General features: G+C 35.2%; 2 protein-coding genes across 3 annotated transcripts in view; one reads left to right on the forward strand and one right to left on the reverse strand.

The window, feature by feature from the left end:
* Positions 1-22,608, reverse strand: part of CCDC146 (coiled-coil domain containing 146) — a 68,911-nt gene that overhangs the window by 40,309 nt on the left and 5,994 nt on the right. For both annotated transcript variants that reach the window (XM_017745941.1, XM_008642554.2), the window contains exon 2: positions 22,125-22,285. In XM_017745941.1, coding sequence (XP_017601430.1) covers positions 22,125-22,274 — 150 coding nt within the window. In that variant the 5' untranslated portion in view covers positions 22,275-22,285. The remainder of the gene's footprint in view (positions 1-22,124; positions 22,286-22,608) is intronic.
* On the forward strand, positions 8,322-14,887 carry FGL2 (fibrinogen like 2). Its single transcript, XM_008642506.2, has 2 exons — positions 8,322-9,015; positions 11,749-14,887. Exons 1-2 carry the CDS (start codon positions 8,403-8,405, stop codon positions 12,453-12,455), a joined length of 1,320 nt encoding a protein of 439 aa, XP_008640728.1. The 5' UTR covers positions 8,322-8,402; the 3' UTR covers positions 12,456-14,887.

A 22,608-nucleotide genomic window follows, 5' to 3' on the forward strand; every position in this document is an offset into this window, starting at 1 on the left:
ACCTGATAAATGACGTACTCACCCATGTGAGCAAAACTAGTGAAATCTGGCCCTAACTATCAATGCCTCCTCACTCTGCATTAAGTACAGTGGGCATTCTCCCTTTTACCAGATTATATTAAATTCTTTCTGACAGTCAGCTCAAAACAATGCAGCAAGGAACTCATCTAAAATTCCAAAACAAGTTTTCTGTAACTCAAATGTGATATAAATAAGAACTCTAGGAACATTTCCCATTTCAAAGCTCCTAAAGTTCTTTTGGAACTCTCCAGAAAGGAATAAAATTCAGCCAAACCTTAAACACAAATAGATGATGGAATCTTAATATTAGTCTGACTCTTCATAGTCTTTTGATAAAAAAACACACAAAATAAGCACAGAAAATAAATAAAGTCACCACCAAGTAATTACCAATTAACATCAATTACTTACAATCATTATTAAAGTGAACCACTTGAGGCTTCTTAGGAAAATCTCAATTTCATCAGTGCCCAGGATCTCTGCATTTTGGAGAAACGATGTAGCCAACACGTGTTTCTAATTATGTTTGCAGTTACTGCAAAACAACTAAAATGTATTCTAAGCTCAAATTGAATAATAACACTTTCCCCTTCTTCATGCTAAGTTGTAGGTTTTGTAACTGCAACAAGACATTATGACTACACTTAATGTTATTTTAACAGATAGAATGTCTAACATTTTATATTCATTGGCTATTTCAAACATCTGAAAGGTCTTGTCAAACAACACTTTTACCTCCTAATAGTCGACTAGAGAAAAATATCAAGGGATTAATATATTTTACAGTTTGTATACACTCAGGATTTCAGTATGGTATTAGCCCCTTGGCATATGGCTCTTCTGGCCAGTCTGCTATGACAGCTTTGGAATTTTCTTTCTGTGCTGTTTATTTGAAGAGCTTTTCTTACCTCTTTCATATAATATTTAAAAGTTTTAAGCATTCAGAGAAGAGATAGGGTAAGTGCTCCTCTTTGAAAAGAGAGCTCTGCATCCTCTGTCAAAATCCTCATGAAGCCACATAGTTTGGACACTTAGCACAGAGCTCAGGTGTTCCTTATTCCAGGGAGAAGGCAACGCTGCCTTCTCAGGGGTTGTTTCAACATCGTAGCGGGGCACCAGGTACAAGCACACTGAACCCATGCTGTGGCTCCTGCATTTCTATCCATATTGCTGGATACCAGTCTCCACAGAATCATAGTGCTAGGGATATCTCCTGGTGTTCGGCTTGCCTGTGCCTCGTATCTCCAAATTATCTAGGCAAAATCTTGGACCCATGATAATGGAATAAGGGAACTGGAGATTCCTCCTTAAGCTCAGCCCATGGCTCAGAACAAGTTCATAACTATAACTTCTCACTAATTCTGAAGATCATGTCCTGGTTGCTTCAAGATGGAGCATCCAAAAATGAAGGAAAAACAATGAAAAGGTTGTGCTTCTAACCTCTCTGTCAATCTTAAAAAAAGCCAAAACACAATACAAGAAAACTGCTCAAAAAATTACCAGTCCTGATGCCAGGGAATTTAACAGGACTTCTGTGGCAATTTCAATACATAGGACAATTTTTACCATCTTCACAATTTTCTTAGAGGGCTTAAGGCATGCACTTCATTTTCCAGAATGCTATATTTACACAATTGTTATTACAACAAAATGTAAAGCAAAATATAAACTCCATGTCATACAAGAGAGGAATAAAGTCAGAAAAATTAAGGCAGAAAGGAACCTCTAGATGCCATTTAGTCCAGCCTCCTGCTCAAAGCAGGGATAGCTTCAAACTTAGACCAGGTCAGGTGAGGGGCCTGTCCTGTCAAATTTTGAAAAAGCAGTGACTGAATAAGGATACAGTGCCTGAATATTTATTGCACCTGTTATAAGATAGTCCCTGTATTCTGCTGATGTACTATCAGCTCTCTCTAATTTTACCCAAAAGAAGATACTGACTTGTCCTGAAGTATATTGAATCTAAACATTGACTACCTTACTTTGTCTCACTTGCATATTTTTCCCAAACTGTGCAGTTGGAGACTGAAATACATTGCCTTTAGACTTTAGGAAGTATAAGGAAGGCAAAAAACCCCAAAAAACCCCACATTCAAAACCAGAATAGAGACTAATATTTAAGCTTTTAATTATTTTTAATAATAGAATTTAACTAATTAAATTATTTCAGACTGCTTTGCAGCATTTTTAAGTAGTAAGAAACATTCTCAGTGAGGCTCTTAGTTGCTTTTGACTACAGCAAGACCCAAAGATGACTACCTAGCTCAGCCCAAACACCAGGCTTTTAGATCATCTAAACTCTGATTTTAATGTAAAGTGTTACATCACAATTTATATATGTCCAGAAAAAATACAATCTTTACACTTTTTATTCAGTCACCATGCATTTTTCAATATGTCTCAAATATTCATACAGAGTTATGGAAGACTAACACAAAATTATCTATAATTTCTCTACTCAACAATATTTCAGGCTTCAGCACATATTTCAAAGTACTTTAAACCAAGAAGATAAAAATCACTAATTTAAGACTGTAAACATTTAGTTACACAATAAATTATAGCTATTGGTATGCAATTCTGCATTCCATTTTGGAGATTGGGAAACATCGAAAGTGCACACAGAAATAGCTATATTGCAGATATTTAGGGAATGATACATCTTGCTCAAGTCATTATTCTAGAGAAAGGTTATGATGGTAGAAAGCAAAGAAAAATGCAGTAAGGTTTTTAAATTGATACTGTAATTAGAGTTTAAAAATAAGGTGTAATCCCTCTCACCTGGTACTACATACATTTATTACAGGAAGTAGACTTTAGAATAAGTAGCTTTTCAAGTAGAAAAATATTTGTCACTGAGTTTCCTAAACATTTAATTTAGGTGATAAACAACAATACTTGAAGCTATGAGGTTATTGGTTGCACAAACGCAGTCAGGTGGGGGTAAAGGCATACACAAAAATCATAAATACACTTACAGTAGATACACTGTACTGCCTTACACTGAACTTCTACAATTTTACTTTTTTAATTACAGAGGGATGAACCAGGCATCCTTCAATGAAAAATAAACTGCTGAAGAGCCTTCTAAAACTAACAAATAATGACTAGGAAAAACGATAGCCTAAATTCTTTCCCAAGGCATGGTTCATAACAGTTGTTTTGTCCCCCAGTTCATGGGAAAAAGCAATCCCTACATGGAAAATATAAACATCAGCTACAATCAAGGTGGTGCAGTGGGTGAGAAAATACTGGTGACCAACTGAGTCTTGCATGGCTCAGTAAAGAAGGGCATAGGAGATGGGTAAGACAGGCATTTCGGGAAAGGACATGGCTTTCCTGCTGTCACCTGTTTGGCTACGAAGCCCGAAACCAGGATACTAAATAACCAGCACAGTCTTGGAGCAGGTTTGCAGGAATCAGAAAGGAATTTTTCTGTAAAGACACAGGAAGGAGAGGCTTTTGTATTTGGTATATCATCACTCTGAAAGTGCATTTGGGTTTATTCTCTTCATATATTGAACCAACTACAGCATCTTCTATGGCTACAGATAAAGGAAATAGTCAGCAGTAAACTGTAGATTTAGAGCAGGCAGATCAGATGTCATGAGAGAAAAAGAATTAATAAGAACATAGTTTTGTGGATCTCCTTCTTTACAAATAGGGTCCTCAACAGAAGCAGTGATTTTCTTTGACCGCATGATTTTTTTAACATGTATTATATTTACAGTTGCTGATATAAATATATCTACTATTTACATGCTCTATGTCAGTGCTGCCTTTCTTTCTGCTGCCAGAATTTATAGATAAAGCAATGAACAATTTAAGCAGGTAGGAAGGCATGCAGCCTCTAGTTCTATGTAATCTGTATCTGAATAAGAATATTAACAATTAATATCAAATGGAATAGGACTGCCTTTCCTTTCGTCTTCTGATGTGTTCTCATAGACACATAAGGAAGCTGAATAGGTAGTCCCACAATCCAGCAGACAACAAAAGGACTGTTTGCATGAAGAATGGCTACTGAGTTAAAGAAGAAAACAATTCAGTTAATCAGAAAGAATTCTAAATCAGAATTTGTTTCTAGTATGGAATTTTGGTATATTTGCCACATTTTCGAAAAACCTGAAAATTAATCTAATTGCTTGTCATCCTCTTTCTCAGCCAAAATGTATCACAGAACCACTGAAGTCTACCAAAAACATCAGAAATATTCCTGCAGCAGTTGAATCTTAACACATTCCACCTCTGCCACCAAAATGCTTCATTATGAATGAGCCCCAAAGTACTTCAGGTTTGTTCATACCAATCACGTGAACTGCTTAGACAAACCTGGATATTTTGCAGCAATTCTTCTGCAGGAGATGTTGACTCCCAGAACAAAGCCAGAAATCAAACAGATGCCAGGCTGTTGTGTTTTAAATTGCCATAGTCACTAGCTAAATTAACATCTGCCTACAGTCATAACTTTGTTGTTTTCTATTTGACCTACATTCCATTATCTGCCAGAAAAAGAAAAAAAACCTTACTCTAAAAATTCATGGGAAACGGTTCACGCTGGTTTTGATAAACTTTGGATAAACAATCCTCAGACAAGTCTGATAAAACAAAATATATTGCTTCTTTAACCTTGTAATCACCGCATAGCTCTGTGAACAGAATTAAAATCTTCAGTAGAATTTAAGAGTATCTTGAGCTGTCAGTTATTTTCTTTACCTTTAGGAAGATGTCTATATGATAAAGATATCTCTTCAGTCCACAGTCCTAAAAAGTAGACTAGAAGAGATTAAAAGCTACAAGAAAGTGAGCTTTAAGTAAAAAGCAAAGACCTTAGCAGAAAAGTCTCAGTTACAGCCATCAGCTGTTATTAAGTTAGATCCTTTCACAGTTGAAAAAGATTGGCTTTTGGGTTTTGTGACTGCTTAACTAATTTCAAGTTTTAAGTACTGTAGGAACGCAGCGTGCCAAGAATATTTCTCTGCCTGTTTTTAAGGGTTCTTACCCCCCTGAACAACACTGTTTTAACCTCCAACCTTGGAAAAAATTACCAACGATCAGACAAGAACTAGAAAATACAGTGGTGTGAATTAGGTGATAGACTACTATGTAAGATTGTCACAGGGTGAAAAATTTAGAGGTTTTGGGCTTCTCTTTGTACTGAATAGATAAGAGTAAAAAATATCAAAATGGAGGATTGTTGTTGTTCTCTAAACCTTCTTCTCCTTCTTCTACTACTCCATGTTCTTAAAAGTAGTTTGGAATGATTGGATTGAGAATTCTGCAGTTCCTACCCGTGTTACTGAATAATTGGTAGGAAAGTGAAAATAAGATATGTTTTTAGTAACTATTGGTTAAATTATCTTTAAAGGGCTGTGTGAATCTTGATAGAGAGCCTCCACTCCTGCTTCCTGTGCTCTGTGTTGTACCTGGGTCATGCTAGTGGCTCTGTTCCTCTGATAAGACTTAATAAACAACTATCCAGGAGCATTGAAACTCAAGGAAAAGTCTCGGTTTATCTTTGAAACTCCTTGCAAGGACTTGTAGAAAATTCTCTCTCATCAGGAGGGATTTGATTTATGGCAGGGTTCAGTGTCATTGTATTATGCAGAACACTCTAGATCTAGAGAAGTCCTATCTGGGAAGAAACTTTGTTTATCAACAAACTGCAGGTCTCAGTTTAAATCTGGTCCAATATTTCTGCCATTAGTTAAACTGCATCAGCATCTCACAGCTTAAGACTACTCAGTGTCCTTTCTAAGGGCAAAGAATGCTGAAAATCTCAGATTTGACAGTTTGCTTCATTTATTCCCAGAAGGGTAAGAGACATGAAACGTGAAAAAGGCTATGTCATACTATTTTGGGTTCCTGAAGAAAGAAGAGAGGTGTGACAAGTTGTTGGGAATGGACATTCCCTGACAGAACAGGAAGAAAGACCAGTACTCAATTACAAGAGTGCACAGGTAGGGGAAGCATACAGACTGGTGGAGAAATGTATCTTTTGGACTCCAAGCAGACTGGTGACAGCTTAGCAGCAGATCATCAGACCAGTAATGAAATCAGGAGGATAATAGAGCAACTCAATATTACAGATGTCTCATCCAAGGGAGGAAGCAAATATCCCAAAAGGAAGATATATATAGGACTAAAGAATGGATGTCTCAAGACATGATGTTTGTTTTCAAACAGAGATGTTTGAAAAGTTCAGATACCTCACCTCACTATCTGAACTTCCTTTTTTTTACATTCAGCATTAGCAGAAATTTCTGCCCTTCTAGATGTTACAATATTCTAAAGATAGTTTAGGTTTTCAATGCAGCACAGCAATCACAAATTACAACAATATTTGTTATCCATTCAAATACTTCAAGGCAAATCATAGAATGTCATCTATCAAGGATAATTATTATTCATTTTACAGATACAGAACAGTTTGTCCAGTTCAAAGTCAAAAAGCAGATAGCAGAGTTAATTGTAAACTGAACAAACAACAGTGTGGGGGGATTGTGGCTTCCCAAATAACAAGGATTTAAGAATTCTATTCTATTTCTAAACCCTCTCAAAAGAGGCTGGTATGGCTTCCCTCCATTTGACAGTAGCAGCCACACACAAGAAGAAGGCTCTGAAAATACCTGATTTTAGACTAATACAATGAAAAATTAGCATCCTGTTAATCAAATAAAAAAATTTAAAATTTTACTTGCAAATTAAAATCATACACTTTATCTTTTACAAACATTTCAGTTTTTATGCATTTTTAACAAAACCAGAGTGATGTCAGTATCTTACACCTGAATGGTGAGGGGTTCCTTTCACCTCACTGCTGGGGAGCTATCATGATCTGAAAGGGGGAGACACAGTTTTACCACATAACTAAAAGCACCACAGCTTTAAAGATGTTCCTTTAGAAAATGGGGAAGGTAAATAAAAACCCATTCAAAACCCATCTCCCAAGAAAGTGCCCAAACTTTTGTGCTATGCAGGAATCTGAAGGAATTCTTGCAGCGGGTTAGACAAGTAAGTTTTTTTACCAAGCCTCCTCCCTGTACTATCAATATAAGCATGTGGTGTGTATAATGTTAGTAACATTAGAGAGAACATAAACTTGTGGATTATATGTGTGACTAATGTCTGCTTAATGTTTAATCTGTGTTATGAGTAATTTCAAATAGGGTTTAAGGAAATAAATGGTTCAGATTGGACTAATTTAACAAGAACTGGTGTAAATACCATTTACTCATGCAAATTATTTGACTCTTGACTGACCTGTGAATGCATAAAGACATATCCTCGTAGCCTTTTTCTGAGGCACAGGAAAAATGACACAGATCATGAAAACTGCACAGGCACACATGGCAAAGGTGTCTGTGGAATGAGAATGAGGGAGTACATGGCAATTGTCACCTCTAGAAGTATTTCATTTGGTACGATCAGCAGTAAAATACACAACTAACTCTGAAAGTTGATATAAGGCACAATAAAAAGAAGAGCAATACCTCAAACTGATGAGAGCTCCTTCCCTAGGCCTCTGCCTCACTTTAGATTTAGAATTTGGGACATTAACCAGAAGATCAGGATTTTCTTTGGTATCCCATACAATTAGTCAACAGGTAGGATCTCATACATCAAAGGGGAAACCTTCACTTAAAAAGGCTCAATAAGAAATACCCCATATCAGATAATAGTGAATTTTAACTGTGATGTGCCATACAAATTATGAATATTCAAGATAACTATTTTAAGGTGGACTAGGCGAAATAGTAAGAAGAAAGTGCTTTTCATCCTCCTGAATTTGTGACTCTGTACTGAAAAATGTTTGTAACCAAAACTCCATGTGTGTTTCAACATGTTTTCAGTTTTAAGTAATTTATATGAATATATGCATTAAATTTGAAAAAGTTTTACGGAGAAGGGGACTGACTGTCAGTAAAGCTATTGTTGTGATAAACTTCAAACTGAGAAAAGGGCTGGTTTTCATTTTCTCCACCTGCTGTGCTAAAATCATGGTCTGCTTTAGAAAATAAGTTTTAGACCATTCAAGTGTTAAGAAATAGATGTTAGAAGACTGTTATAATAAAGAGCTAGGTGATTTTTTTCCAAAAAAAGAAAATCCATGTACAACAAGGAATGAAATTAAACTGCATAACATGCATTTCATCATCTTGCTTACAGAAACTAGCTCTGAGTCAGGAATACTCACTGAAATGTGGTACTCTTGCAAGCACTACCTAACTTTGCTCTGCTATTAATCACTCGTGATGCAAGCACTCCCACCCATTTCTGAGAACAGTGTAGGCTGTCTGATAAGTCACAGGCTTCAAGCTGCCCTTATAAAGTTGTTCCACTTCTGCATACTTCCTCATACTGCTAGTTTCTCGGTGAAGATGAAGCTCCTCATTTACATAGTCCTGCTGCAGTTAACTCTTCTTGCTTTAACAAATGTCTTTGCAGTTGTTTTAGAAGAGGAAGAGAATGCTAAAGAAGCAAAAGTTACTGAGACTTGTCCTATAAAGCTCAAAACTAATCGGAAATGTGATGAAGGAGAGGATTGCCCTTATCAGATAAATCTGCCTCCGATGACCATCCAGATACCCAAAGAATTCAAACTGCTTGAGAAGACTCTCAAAGAAGTACAGACCCTTAAAGAATCAGTAAACAAGCTAAAGAAATGCTGCCAAGATTGCAAGCTGCAAGCAGATGACAACCAAGAAAGAGAAAGAAGTAATGAATTCCTGCTACCTAACACTGCAGAAAACACCGAAAGCCAAGATAACAGAGTAAAGGAACTGCAGAGCAAAGTTAACAGAATGGCAACCAGCTTAAAAAATGCAAAGAGCCAGATTCAGACACTGCAGGGTCGTTTAGAGAAGCTGAGCCTCATAAATATGAACAATGTGGAACATTATGTTGACAGCAAAGTTGCAAATTTGACATTTGCTGTGAACAACCTGGATAACAAATGTTCTTCTAAGTGTCCAGCAATGCAAGCAAAACCTGGTATGTAATCTGTTAATTCTTATTGCTTGTATAAACTTTTTGTGCATTTTACTAGTATTAGGTAAACAATTAAAACATATATTTTACCCAAATAGCTGTATTATTACCTTCACAAGTATCTGCTCTTGTAGTGTTTATTTATACTCCTGTAAAACATTTCAGCAGCCACTAGAGGGTTACTGAGAGCTGCAGGTGTTCAGTCCCTCCTAGAATTGGACTTCATTAGAGGGATTCAAAACATTAAGTTTTAAAGGACAATTTTTTTGCAATTTAATAAGTAAACATGAAACATTATTTTACACCATAATACCCTTCATTAGAGACATTAAACATCAGTGACGTAAACATATTTTCTCCTTGGATGAAAAGGGGTAAATTTTCTCTAGGTGTGCCTTAGAAAACAGCATTTTTATTTTTTCCCACTGCAAAACTGCAGATACTCTGAAAAGGGGTGCAAGACATCATCAATCATTAAGTGAACCTAGAAAAATGCTTCGTTTTTAACAGATGGATAATAAAATAATTTTCCTACAATCCCAGCAAACATCTGAAAGGCTCAGCTAAAAAAAGCTTACTAACAGCACTTCTTGACTGGGTAACACATGTACCAGCATTTTAACACTAAACCCTTTGCATTTATTTAATATAAGAGCAGTATAAAACAGAAAACAGGTGTTATCACTGACAAACAATTTTTCTTTTACCATTTAATTCTCCTAATTAAAATAAAGGAATAGAACTAATACTCTCTTTCTAATGTTTACTGTTATTAAGGCAAGATCGAGGGGTTTTCTAAAATTCATAAAGTTTTTATCTTACATATAAGAATCCTTGAAAACAAGAAATGTTCCTTAGATTGTCAATGTATTCTATCACATCAAACATAGGAAGATTAAGCCTTCAAGAGACAAAACAGAGAAAGATCAGGCTGCATTACAATCTTTAAGTCTCTAGCTTAGCATCCAAGATTAAAATAAAACTGTTCTTCTGTCTACACATATCAAAAACAGAAGGATCTGCAAGTGTACAGTGTATGTACAACTGAAGTTCTTGAAAGTGTGAAAAGAGCAAATAAGTAATAATAAAGGTAGTGCTTTTACTATATCAGCAATCAGCTAAATCAGATAAAAATCACTACAGATCAATTATGTTCATTCAGATACAAAACGTTCACAAAAAGAATGAGTAATTTTTTGTTATATTAATAATGGGCAGTGAATCACATTCAAGTACTGTACTTCATAACAGACTAAATTAATTTTAGATATTCCTTACACTTATTGAAACAATGAGTAGCATTCATAGCACATGATCATGTAGATATTCCTTTTCTTTTACAGCAACATGCCAAAAGCACTTGTAGCAGCAATATATCCATTATGAAAGCCAGCAAGGAAAACAGCTACAACTTTTTCCTATCCAGGAGCTATTCCTGCACCCACTGAAAGTAATAGTAAAACTTTATTTAAATAGGAGTTGAATTAGATTATAGAAGCATTTTATCGTCAATGTATATTCTTTGACAATATCTGCTCTGAAATTTAATCCACCAAAGATCTTACACAAAGTTCAGTGAAATAAATGAGAATGTATTGTGAATTTAGACTTGGCTTTAAAGCCTTTGACTCATATACTTTGTGGTTGCATAAATGTCCAGTTTTCTGGCAAACAAGAAGTCCTGAATCTTATTCCCTGCTGTAGCCTGCGATCAATCCTCACTTTCAAGAAGTAGTTAATTTAAATTTTCTAGGAAAAATTACAATTTTTCCTAGACACCTACAAATGAACATGCCCATACATTCAAATCTGCACTGGGAATGAACATTATGGTTTTGACTCTTAACACAGAACTTCTGAGAGCTCTCCATATCACTTAAGAATGGATTTTCCCTCTGAAGAAAAAAATGGGGGGTATTTTTCTTCTGAGTAAAACACATCACCCATTGGTGGAAAAAAGGTACCGTTAGAAGTAGATGCTAACATTCGTATTTTCTCTAAAGCCAGAGATGCCACATACACAGGAAAGCACCATCACTTTTCCACCTTCATCTTTCTAGGAATCACACAACAGATGTGACAATTTTATTACTTTTTTCCTGCCTCCTAAAGTACAGTCCACATTAACACAAAAAGCATTCCTAATGATGTTACGTTCTCTATCAAATAACATTAGCTTAACAATAGCCAGGTTAACATCATTCCCACACAGACAAAGTTCTTCCTCTAACATATTACCAGATGGAGCTATAAATTATAGACAGGGTGTGAAGCTAAACATTTAAATACAAAAAGCAGCAAGTGTGCAAACACAAAGCATTAGAAATATGGACTGAAGAAATCAGTCTATATTTGTAATATGGAAAATTCTAATATGGAAAAGATTATTTCAGAAATCAGAATTTACATGAGATAATGAAAGGATAGAGTAGAGAAAATGAGAAAATGGAAAGCAAACAATCAAAATGCCCTTATATTAGGCATTTTGATGAAAAAACGTAGTTTAGATGGGGTTTTTTGGACAGCTATCTGATGCAGAGATCCTATGTGGCATCTGTTATAAAGTAAATCTGATGGAAAACGTGTTTGCCTTGGAACTGAAATTGCTGCAACACTATTTCCAAAGTAAAAGTCTCTCCAATGCAAGTTCTGTATGCCACATCAGTGTGGGTAAATTTTTTCTATATTTTTAAATTGAAATTATGTTTATTCTAACACTAACTGTTCTTTCACCAGTTATACAAATAATGCAGAGAGACTGTGCTGACCATTACACAGCAGGGAGAAGGAGTAATGGAATCTACAGGATTAGCCCTGACCCCAGAAACGAGAGCTTTGAAGTTTACTGTGACATGCAAACACAAGGAGGCGGCTGGACAGTGTTGCAACGACGTCAGGATGGCAGCACTAACTTCAACAGAACCTGGAATGACTACAAACATGGCTTTGGAAACCTCAGCAGGGAGTTTTGGCTAGGCAATGACAAAATTCATCTCCTGACAAGGAGCCAGGAAATGCAACTGAGAATTGATCTTGAAGATTTCAATGGAATCAGAGAGTATGCAAAATATGACCACTTTTACGTGGCCAACGAGTACCTCAAGTACCGTCTAAGTGTCCACGGCTACAGCGGCACTGCAGGAGATGCCCTCCACTACAGCAGGCACTACAACCACGACCAAAAGTTCTTTACGACCCCAGACAAGGACAATGACAGGTATCCCTCGGGGAACTGTGGGGCGTACTACAGCTCTGGCTGGTGGTTTGATGCCTGCTTGTCAGCCAATCTCAATGGCAAGTACTACCACAAGAAATACAAAGGTGTTCGCAATGGCATTTTCTGGGGTACATGGCATGGTATTTCTGATGATATTCCCACTGGATATAGGCAACCCTTTAAATCAGTAAAGATCATGATCAGACCCAAAAGTTTTGTGCAGTAATTCTACACATTTGTCTTAACTAATTTGCGTTGGATTGCACTCAAAATCATACCTACTCAGTATTATACTCAGAAATCAAGTATTCAGTAATGTTTGGCAAAACATTGTTCTAGACAAAACAACATACTTCCACATAATTTTTTAGAGACCATTTGACCCATATAATGTATTAAAACCAGCATTAAAGTACACGAATAGTTATCACTAAGACTTAACACCAGTCAAGTCTCAGTTTCGTTATGTAAATATTCTAAACATTGCTTTTGGTGCTTCTACTGACTGTGATATACCACATTTCATGATCTAAAACATTTATATGGTCTTCCACAAATTGTGTCTGAATGACTCCTACATTTTAACCTGGAAATAATTCAGAGGTGTAACTAATATAAATTTGTCAACACTTCAAAAAAAAACAACTAGTCTCTCTAAAACAGCCTTTTTCTATCATCTATCCTTCACAACTTCCAAGTTATACCATAGCAATATCAATATAACTTAGGAAAATTAATAAAAATCATTCTTTTTAAAGAACTAGAAAACAGAGGGCCACATGGTTTGCCCAAAGACACCAAACAAGGTCTTGAAGAAAACAGAAAATGAAGATGATTCCTCAAATTTCTTCCCTTTATCAAAGATTTTTCAAACAAGTTGGTGGAAGAATTGAATAAAAGCAGAGGAACTAATTATAAAATCATAGAATCATTTAGTTTGGAAAAGACCTTTAAGATCACTGAGTACAAGTTTTAACACGGAACTGCCAAGTCCACACTAAGCCATGTCCTGAAGTGTCACATCTACACATGGAGAGAGCATGTAATGAACAACATTCTTGCTCTTTTTGGTTCCTCCATTCAAGCTCAAGGTCCTATTTGTCATTTGTAGGAGAAAGGAGCCATTATGTAGATTATTGCACATTTATAGAGGCAGGTAGACAGGTAGGAGGAAGACATCAATAAGAATCCATATTCTTTGCTTTAATGCCTCTAAATACATACAAAGAGTTTCCAGTGCCATTTTGCTTTCTCCTGAATCCTTTAGGTAAGTCAAATGTTACAAGATGCTCTTGTAGAGAGTCAAGCTCTCATTTAAATATTTCTCAATCTAGGTATTATTGGACCCTAAAATTAAAAAAAATATTACAAATGTTTTGTGACATAAGAAAAGACTGTTCTCCCCATTTTTAGACTACATGTTTCGTAGTCACAGAAACATAAAAATCTACTGTCAATTCAAAGCAAAAGAAGAGAATATATGATGAAAGATTTTTTTCTAAATATAACAAATAAAAAAATCTAATTTTCAAATAGTTCAGGAAGCTCAAATTAGAGATACTGTTATTAACTCTGACTTTGTAGATAGTGAGCACAAGTTTGACTGCAGATATCTATGCCATGTCTCTATAGACAGTGACCAACACTGAGTGGAGACACAATTTATCTTAGCAAGAGGCTATTCTACTGTCTTGCTTATACCAATCCTGAGATGCAGAAAAACTACACTAAGACTCTATTTCTTTATCAAGTAAAGTGTGGTCATTGCTGGCATAGCCTTTTTGATTAAAAGAGACATAAAAAAAGAATATAAGTATACATCTGACCTAATACTTTATAAATATGATCTCTACTGGTTTTTTAAGATTATAAAAAACTATTAGAGTTATAAGTTATGCAAACAAAAAACACTGGCAATTGCTAAATTGTAAAATACTAATATATATTTTAAAGAAGTAAATACTTTGAAGGATAATTCAAGTGTAATTTGGTTTATTATATTTCAATTTTAAAGAGCAATGAAAACTTTTAATTGCAAGATGTATCATCTTTCCTTGAGAGTATGTTTTGAAGCAATAGAATATTTATTTTGGGATAAAAAATAGTTGTCTAAACAAAACAAAAAAAGCAACTTATCAAGTATTGGTTAGAAGAGCAAATATCTAATTGCATATGATTATAATTAATCATTTTGCATGAAATGCACAATTTGCTCCTATTCATTATATGATAACTAGCTAAGTATGATTTACAGTATCTACAAGCTTCTACTTGAAAATGTCTTTTTACTGCTAAGTTGTTAGAAAAGAAACCGTCCTCTTAAAATCTTGCTTAAAGGAAACTTGGTAAAACACAGGAATTTTAACAGAATAGGAAAATCACCTACAGAAGCTTTGTCTCATGTCTTTAAAAACAGAAAGTGAAAAAAAAAAGAAAAAGAAAGTGTAATGCTGTTACAGAAATCTGATTATTACCTGTCTGGAACTGTTGTAGCTGAATCTCTGTCAATGTGTACTAGTTTTACAAAGTGTAACTTCATCTACTTGTTGCAAACATTATTTTTGTTTTTTCTTGGTGTAATAAAATTATGTCACACTGTTAAAGCTGTACTACTGTAATAGATGTATATGAGGACTATAAAAAAATTCTCATAAATAATTTTATTGAAGCAGTAAGAAAACACCAATAACCAACACAGATGACTATGTGGACATATGTACTGACAGTTCCTTAGAGATCTGTTTTGTGACCCTTTAATTGCCAGATAATACCAAGGGCTGAAATCTCAGACATTTTTTTGAAACTATTCATATTTTGGAAGAGAAAAAAGTAATTGCCCAATCAAGAGTCTACACAACCTTTATCTTTAACATGAAAGAGGAGAAGCAAACTGATGTTTTGACCTTTCAGATCACATAGAAGAGTCATCAAAGCAAATGAATACAAATACCACCCCAAATTAAATTATACAATTTTTTTATACAGAGAAAAAGCCCTTGATTTCTGCCTAAGGCTTAATAATTCAAAACATGTCTTTCAATCTATGGAAAACATCTATGTAACACTAATTATCATATGAAAACACTTGTGGTTTTAATCTTGCTAATATTTAAATTGTGAATTTTAGTGGAAAAAATTACTAACAGTGGGTTTCCTAGCAAAATTCCTATGGCTTGTTTCCAAAATATAAAGACACAAGCCCATCTGTTCAATGTGATCAGCCAAGCAGACTGTCATGTCTTGGCTTTCTATGCATTGCTTAAACAAAACCAAACTAAAACCAGAAAAAAACCCCAAACAAACCAGAGAAGAAAGGAAAAGAAGGTTTGAAAGCACTGGTGCTTTTTCCTTCCCTTTTTAATGCAAATACCTGTTTCCTTAATGGTGTTTATTGGGAAAGACTGCAGTCAAACTTAAAGTGAGTTGAGAACAACAGGTAGCTTGATAAATTGGTGAGAAAACCCCTTACTTTTACATGTTTATTTGAAAAATAACTTAAGATGGTTGCCAATCCCTACCCAGACCCCTGTTGACAAATTAAACCAAAATCAAACAAAAGTGCCAAGTTTACTTAGCGTCTATGACTTACATGTCATGGAAAAACCAAAGCAGGAAGTATGCGACTTTGAATTTCATAGAGAAAAAAAAAAAAAAAAGAGAGAAAAAAATTAAATAATGGCCTACAAAGAAAGAAGATTTAAATACATTCAATATAGTTTTAGATTTTTTGTGTGTGTGTTTGTTTTCTTTCAGGAAAGAAAGAGAAAATAGTACATACAGGCCTGAAGACATTGACATAAGTTTTAAAGAAAAATGGCTAGGTCCTGCTAAATGCAAACATTCCACATACTAAATCGATCTCTTTCATTCACTGCTTTAATTAAACTTTTATGGAGCTATAGCTCTTCTGCCAGAAGTTAATTTGGCTGTCACCCTCAATGGTAACCAGAAACAGAAAACAATGTTTTAAGATGGTATGTTAAATCTAACCCTCACACAAGTCATGAGAACATGGAAATTATGAAAGCAATATTATTTTTTAAGTCCTCATTCATCAGTTTTTTCCGATCTCAGTAAAAGAGTAATCCATTTGGAAAATAATAATGGGAAAAATAACCAAAATTAACTGATTATGTTCATATAATCAAGATGAACTGTAAGTTTAATTAAGATTGCATTTCAGCGGGAATAATATGCCCTCATTTAAAATTACACAGTACAAAACAATAGTAGGCTTTACACACTTTTAAGCAATTACATGGAGTGAATAATTTTTATGGAGAAGCAGGATCCACTTTGAGAAACAGAAATTCTCATGCCTTTCTTCAGACAGAGTACAAAAGCCTCTCCGCTTCCCTCCAAAGTTTAACCTCCATATGCTAAATCGAAATACAAGGATTCTTTCTCATGCAGATCTCTAAGGCTCTGTTTATTCAGGAGTGTTTGGACCCAGGAGCTTTGAATACCAGGAATCCCCTTTTTAACATTTAAAGTAACCTCCTGTGTAACAGATGATTCTCCACCTCTAACGTTTTTATTGAATGTAAGATTGGTTAACATTTCTCTGGCTTCCTCATCACATGGCTGGTAGACCCAATTTTAGTACAGATTTGCCTTGTCTCAAATACATATTTTAGGTGAGAAAACAGGACGAGGGAGATAGCTTTGGAAAACAATACAGCAATATACTTGTCTTGTCAAGTCTCATGAGTTTCAGAAAGGGCTCAGAAAAGGCCAAAATGCAAGATGTTACAGTTAAAGGTTATTCCTTTCACTAGTCTCACAGCCTTAGAGAGCTCTAGCTCCTCTGTATGATATGAAATCTGCACACTTGACTTTATAACAGCGCAGAAAAACAAGACATCATAAATACTTTCAAACAGCCTTTTCAGAATGAACAGAAATACCACCTGCTTTGTGATAGTTCAAACACACCCAACCACTTCCTGGCCTTGTTTCCTCACAATGTCACCTGCTAGTGGTAAAAAGAACCTCTCCATAGAACGAGCATGTTACACCAGCTCTGTTCCCATTCCTGCTGTTTGAAGGCACCTGTACATTTGCCCAACTCCTCTACAGCTTTTTTAAGAACAATCAACTTTCCTTTGGCAACAACCACTTGCTTTAACATTCACAATACAAACTATTTCCTACTTGCTGAAAGCTGGTGCAAAAAACCATACTCTAGCTTATGAACACATTTTCATTCCTAGCTGACTTTCCAAGTGACCACACTAACACAATCAAAAAAGATTTATTTAATTAGCGGTCAGATTCCTGTGCATGGAGGTGGAGACAGTATCTTAGCTGTCTGTGTCAACATATTTATATGCTTTTTTGTTGGGCCAGGAGCCTTTGAAGCTTGTAGTGTGGAGTGTGCCAGGATCAGCTTAAAACTGTTGTTCGCATTCAACATTCAAAGCTGTGTCAAGATTTTTATATCTTTGATAGAGGACACACATATTTGGTGAGTACTAAAACAAATTATGCACTGTTATAGTCACCATGCAAAAATACAGTGATGATCATACTTTGTAATAGCAGAAAGCACATTACAGTATGTGTATGGAGACAGAAATGAAAATGGTGATTAAAAAAAAAAAAAAAATCCTAATCTACCAAGGAAGTTTTTCTAGGAAACTTTTCATTTAAGGATAAATAAAAAAAATTTTAAAGGAAAGTTGTTTAGAAACACCATGTAACCTAAGTTAGGAGAGAATTAAAAACCAGTTTGTTAGCAAAAGAAATTGGAAACAACTGTAATTGCTAGAATGGTGTTTAGATGTCATTACAACACTGAAGAACTATATGAAATATTGATTCCTAGTATTTATATTTGAAAGCTGTAGCCAACCTTTATGTGACTTCCTCTTCTTTCCTGCAGCACAGATGAGAAAAAAGAGAAAAATGGGAAGTACCTTTCTCTCCTTAAACAACATTCAAACACTGAACATATACACTGTTCTATGACTTTAAAGCTCTTCCAGATAGCAGATAGACATGAATCAGGATCAGATAATCAGAAACAAATTTTGCTTGAGAAGTCTTTGTTGATTTTTGGTAAACATGGAGATTTTTCTCTGTGTTTCCACTAGAATCAAGATTTTGGTTAGCATTTTTATTAGCAGTTCAACCACTTTTGGCAGCCAGGAGTATAAATTCACTAATCTCAGAAAGACTCTGAGTTTCAAAATAGTAATGAAAAATATTCATGAAAGGTTCTTTCTGCTTCCTGATGGCAATAGGACACCTGGACTTCAGTGATGAAGAAATGTGGCATGATAGTGACAATTTCCATCAAAAAAAGCAGCACAAATGAAAGATTTGGTGCTGGTATCACATAGGGGGCACTGACCATTTTACAGGATACAGAATGTAACAATTTGCAATAGACCAGTCAGGAAAGTCTTGCAAAGGAGTTTATTCTTTTGCAGGTTTAGATTTAGCAAATAAATGGATGATGTTTGTTAGCAGAAAGGGATTATTGTGGTACTTTCCAAACAAGGTATCCGCTCACTGGATCTGGTAAATAGTAAAGCACTTTTCATTCACAAGTACACTGCTCTGCAGACTTAATAGCTGCCTCAGAGCATCCACTGCAAAGACATACAAGATAAATGTTGCAGAATCATTTTTCTGGTATGGTTTTAAAAATGGATGTATACATTTGACTGAACTAGCTTTCTAGCCTAAGAACATGTCAACAAAAGGAAGAGAAAGAAAAAGCACAAGACATTGTCTTAAGTAAAAAGACCTCAAACTGGGAGAAGATACTCACCATTTGATTTCTCTTCAGGGTTTTTTTGTTTGATTCACTATCAGACTGGGAAGATGCATAGAGTAGGGGTCTTTTTTACATCTGGGATTGGGATTTGGGCAACAAAACAAAAATTAAGCAACAGAAGAGGATTTGAAAACTGTAATAGATTACAAACTAAATATCAACAACACCATTATGACAAATGATGCTTTATTTATTTATGTTCCCATTAAAACTGGATTAGGTGGAGGAAAGTAAAACACAGCTTGAGTGGCCAGTGGGGAAAAAATGTTGCTGTGCAATCTGGTGAAGAGCAAAAATTATGGGAACAAAAATGAATAGAAGGGGCAGGAGGCAATTCATAAATTGGTCTTTTTCAATTTTCATTCTGCATAATCTTGTCATTTTGAGCATTTAATCCAGTTTCATGTCATGTTTTGTTGCTTTTTCTATTCAAATGACAATTTCAGTTTGTTCTCTGCTGCTTTTGCAGTAATAGTATTGTTGTAGCAAGAATGATGTAAGGATAAAGGGAGAGGTTAAGTGTATTATATTACCATCTGCTGCAAAAAAAATTATAAATTTGCAGCAAAGGGTGAATACAAATTTAGATAATTTTGTTGAAGCTAACTACTACAAAATATCCATTTAATAAAATTATGGCTCTTTAAATTTAGACAACGTACACGTATGACAAAATTCAATACATTTTTTGCTGCCTTTTAAGAATAAGATTACATATACATGGCCTGTAATATACTAAAATCAAAATAAAACCAGCATGATTTATTGCATCTTAATGTAGCATTTATTCAAGTAATATATTTATTTCATCTCACAGGTACTAGACTATGTAGTTTTCCACGAAAGTCATTAACATAATGCAGATTGATTTATTTCCAACACTAGAAGAAAACAGGGTATGAGGAAAGATTCACAAGTCAAGAAATTAAATTAGAAGTGTTAGAGCAAAGATCTTTATTTCAAGGACACAACAACAAAGGCTAAAAGAAGTGGAAAGTTCATTTTGTGAATGTATGGCAGTACTCAACAGAGCAGGACAATGTCAACTTGGTAATAAATAAAAACACTTGGTGAAAAGAAGTCATGACGTAGTGGGTGGCTTTTGTTCAAACTCTGTCAAGTTTTTAGTATTTCTACCTAACCCACAAAGCTAAATAATGTTACTATGTTTTATTAAAAATAAAGGAGAGAGAGTTTGCATGTTTGACTTCTTGCCCTTTGTATGTTTGAGTACCTGCTGCTTGCTTACATGAGAAAAATGAGACTGGCTTGACTGGAAGAGGGCATATATCTGTTTTTAAAGAAATCCTATAATAACAAAAGATGTCCCTTCTGATAAGTACATGCTGTGCAGGCATAAATGACCGGTCAGTGAAACTGAGATAATATGATACAATTCTGCTTCTGTGGAAAAATCCTGAAAGCGATTCCAAGAAGTTGAAGTCAGCATCAATGCAACAACCTCTATGGTGACTGAAGTAATATATTTATCCCTGAATTATGTATAAAGTTCAACAAAAGAAAACAAATACGTCAGTGGAAGAGAAGAAACGTAAGTAAGTGATGAAAAGCCAAACTCACCCATAAAGTAAAAGTGCAAACTGTTAAAAATTATGGTAAAATAAACGAGCCATAGTGCCCTTCTAGAAAATGACAAAATGACAGGAAGACCTCATTTATGAAATATTATGCAAATTGCTTACTTTGGTTTTCCACAGCATGTTTTCTCCTGAGATGGGAACAGCTCTAAATACTAAGGTTACCCTGTATTTGCCATTAATGGTTTACAGTGTCATCAGTATTAAACAATTTAGCCTTAAATTTGATATGCAGAATAACTACTTTGGAAAGACTTTTTTTTGAGAAAAAAAATCAGGCAAATGATCTAATAATTTTCTAGAATAAATCTAGAAAAATAAGTTTTCACCATGGTTAAAAATAAGGAAAACAAAGTTGAAATGCAGAATACATTTTAGAAGGGGTGTGGGGGCACTTTCGCCGCTGCCTTGGACTGAGAAGAAAGGGGGTTTGTGCTGCAACAATACTGGAAGCTGCGGACTCCCCATACACTGGCATTGGACTGAAAGCAGCAGCTTCATGCTATGTTCAGTATGATCTAATAGCAGGAGAGGAAAGGGCCAGTCCTATTTTCCCCTTCACTCCAAATTCTTGCCCTGTCCTTTTTCCTGACTTTAGGTTGTAGGCAGAGAGTAAGAGCTGGGCTAGCAAACTGATCTGACAGATCCAAGATCGAAACAGGCCAAGGTAAAGCAACTTTAGGTAAGAACTTTGAGAAAAACATGAAATATGAACAAATCCTGGTAAGGATACAAGAGAGATGTACATTTTTATTATAAAAAGGGCAGAAATTGGCTGGTCTCCATTTAAAATGTGGGAAGTGAATTACTCACTACAAAGGAAACTTAAACTGGGATATAGGGAAAACTTTTTATAAAACTCTGGCAATGACGACATTCTGGAAAAGCATACCCAAAGAGCTATCTCCATTAGCTAAAGATTTAAAGAACAAATTAAATAAATATCTGTAGAGAATCCACTTCAGTGCAAACTTTGGATTGGATTATCTCTTAATGGCTCTTCTGGCTTACATTTTTAAGGATTCCATTTGATCTGTATTTGATAGCTTAAATTTTAAAATGTTTCTAGTAATCTGAAAGATTTAACACAAAAAAATCTGCAAAAGAAACTGAGTTCCCAAAGGTTCCTTCTATCACCATCATCTGTTAATAGTGCCTCAGGAGCCACTTACCTGCAATTTTTCCTACAGCCATGTAGCCTTTTTAAAAATCATGATGCAACTACCTCTACAGATAAAATACTACAAGACCAAACCCAAGACCTCTCTATTCTCATTCCCCTTAAGGTCATGATCACTGAAAAAAATAACATGGTTATGTATCAAGCACAGCATTCCCAGCAAGAACATGATACTGCTTCACAAAATTTTCTTATCACTTAGAAAAAAATCAAAGAAATAGGGAAGATATAGATAGTCTATGGTAACGACCTCCAATTATTAACAACAAAAGATACACTTCAGAACAACTACTTTGCACTGCTACAGACAGAGAAAGCTGGGGCACATGGTACCTCATCTAAAAACTGAAATGCAGGACTTGCTGTTACGTCAGTGGGTGCCTCATCCTGGCTATGAGCTATTGAAGTCGGTGCACGGGTAGGTGACTCATTCTCAGTTGCCAATTCTGTGTCAGTGGGACTTCCTTCACCAGCCTGACTCATTGTTTAAAGCTCTAGAAAGTAACAAAAATACCAATACAGTTCATTAGATCCAGGATATATATGATTGTGAAAGATAAATGTGGAGTGTAAAAACCACTCCATCAAGATGTCAGACCCACATTCAAATCACAGAAGTCACCATATGAGCAAACTATGTAAGTCTACAGTTACAACTTCATGAAAGACTTCATGCAAGGGGCTGCACTATCACTCTACCATCCTTTTGAGTATTTTTAAAATATCCTAAAGAAAGCTCTTATTCCAGTTAGGTAACACAGTCTTTTAATAAATGCACAGAGAGATAATATAAAGAAAGCTGGAACAAGTAGGGGTA

The sequence above is a fragment of the Corvus brachyrhynchos genome, unplaced genomic scaffold (assembly GCF_000691975.1).
Source record: "Corvus brachyrhynchos isolate BGI_N302 unplaced genomic scaffold, ASM69197v1 scaffold239, whole genome shotgun sequence".
Classification (NCBI taxonomy): Eukaryota; Metazoa; Chordata; class Aves; order Passeriformes; family Corvidae; genus Corvus; species Corvus brachyrhynchos.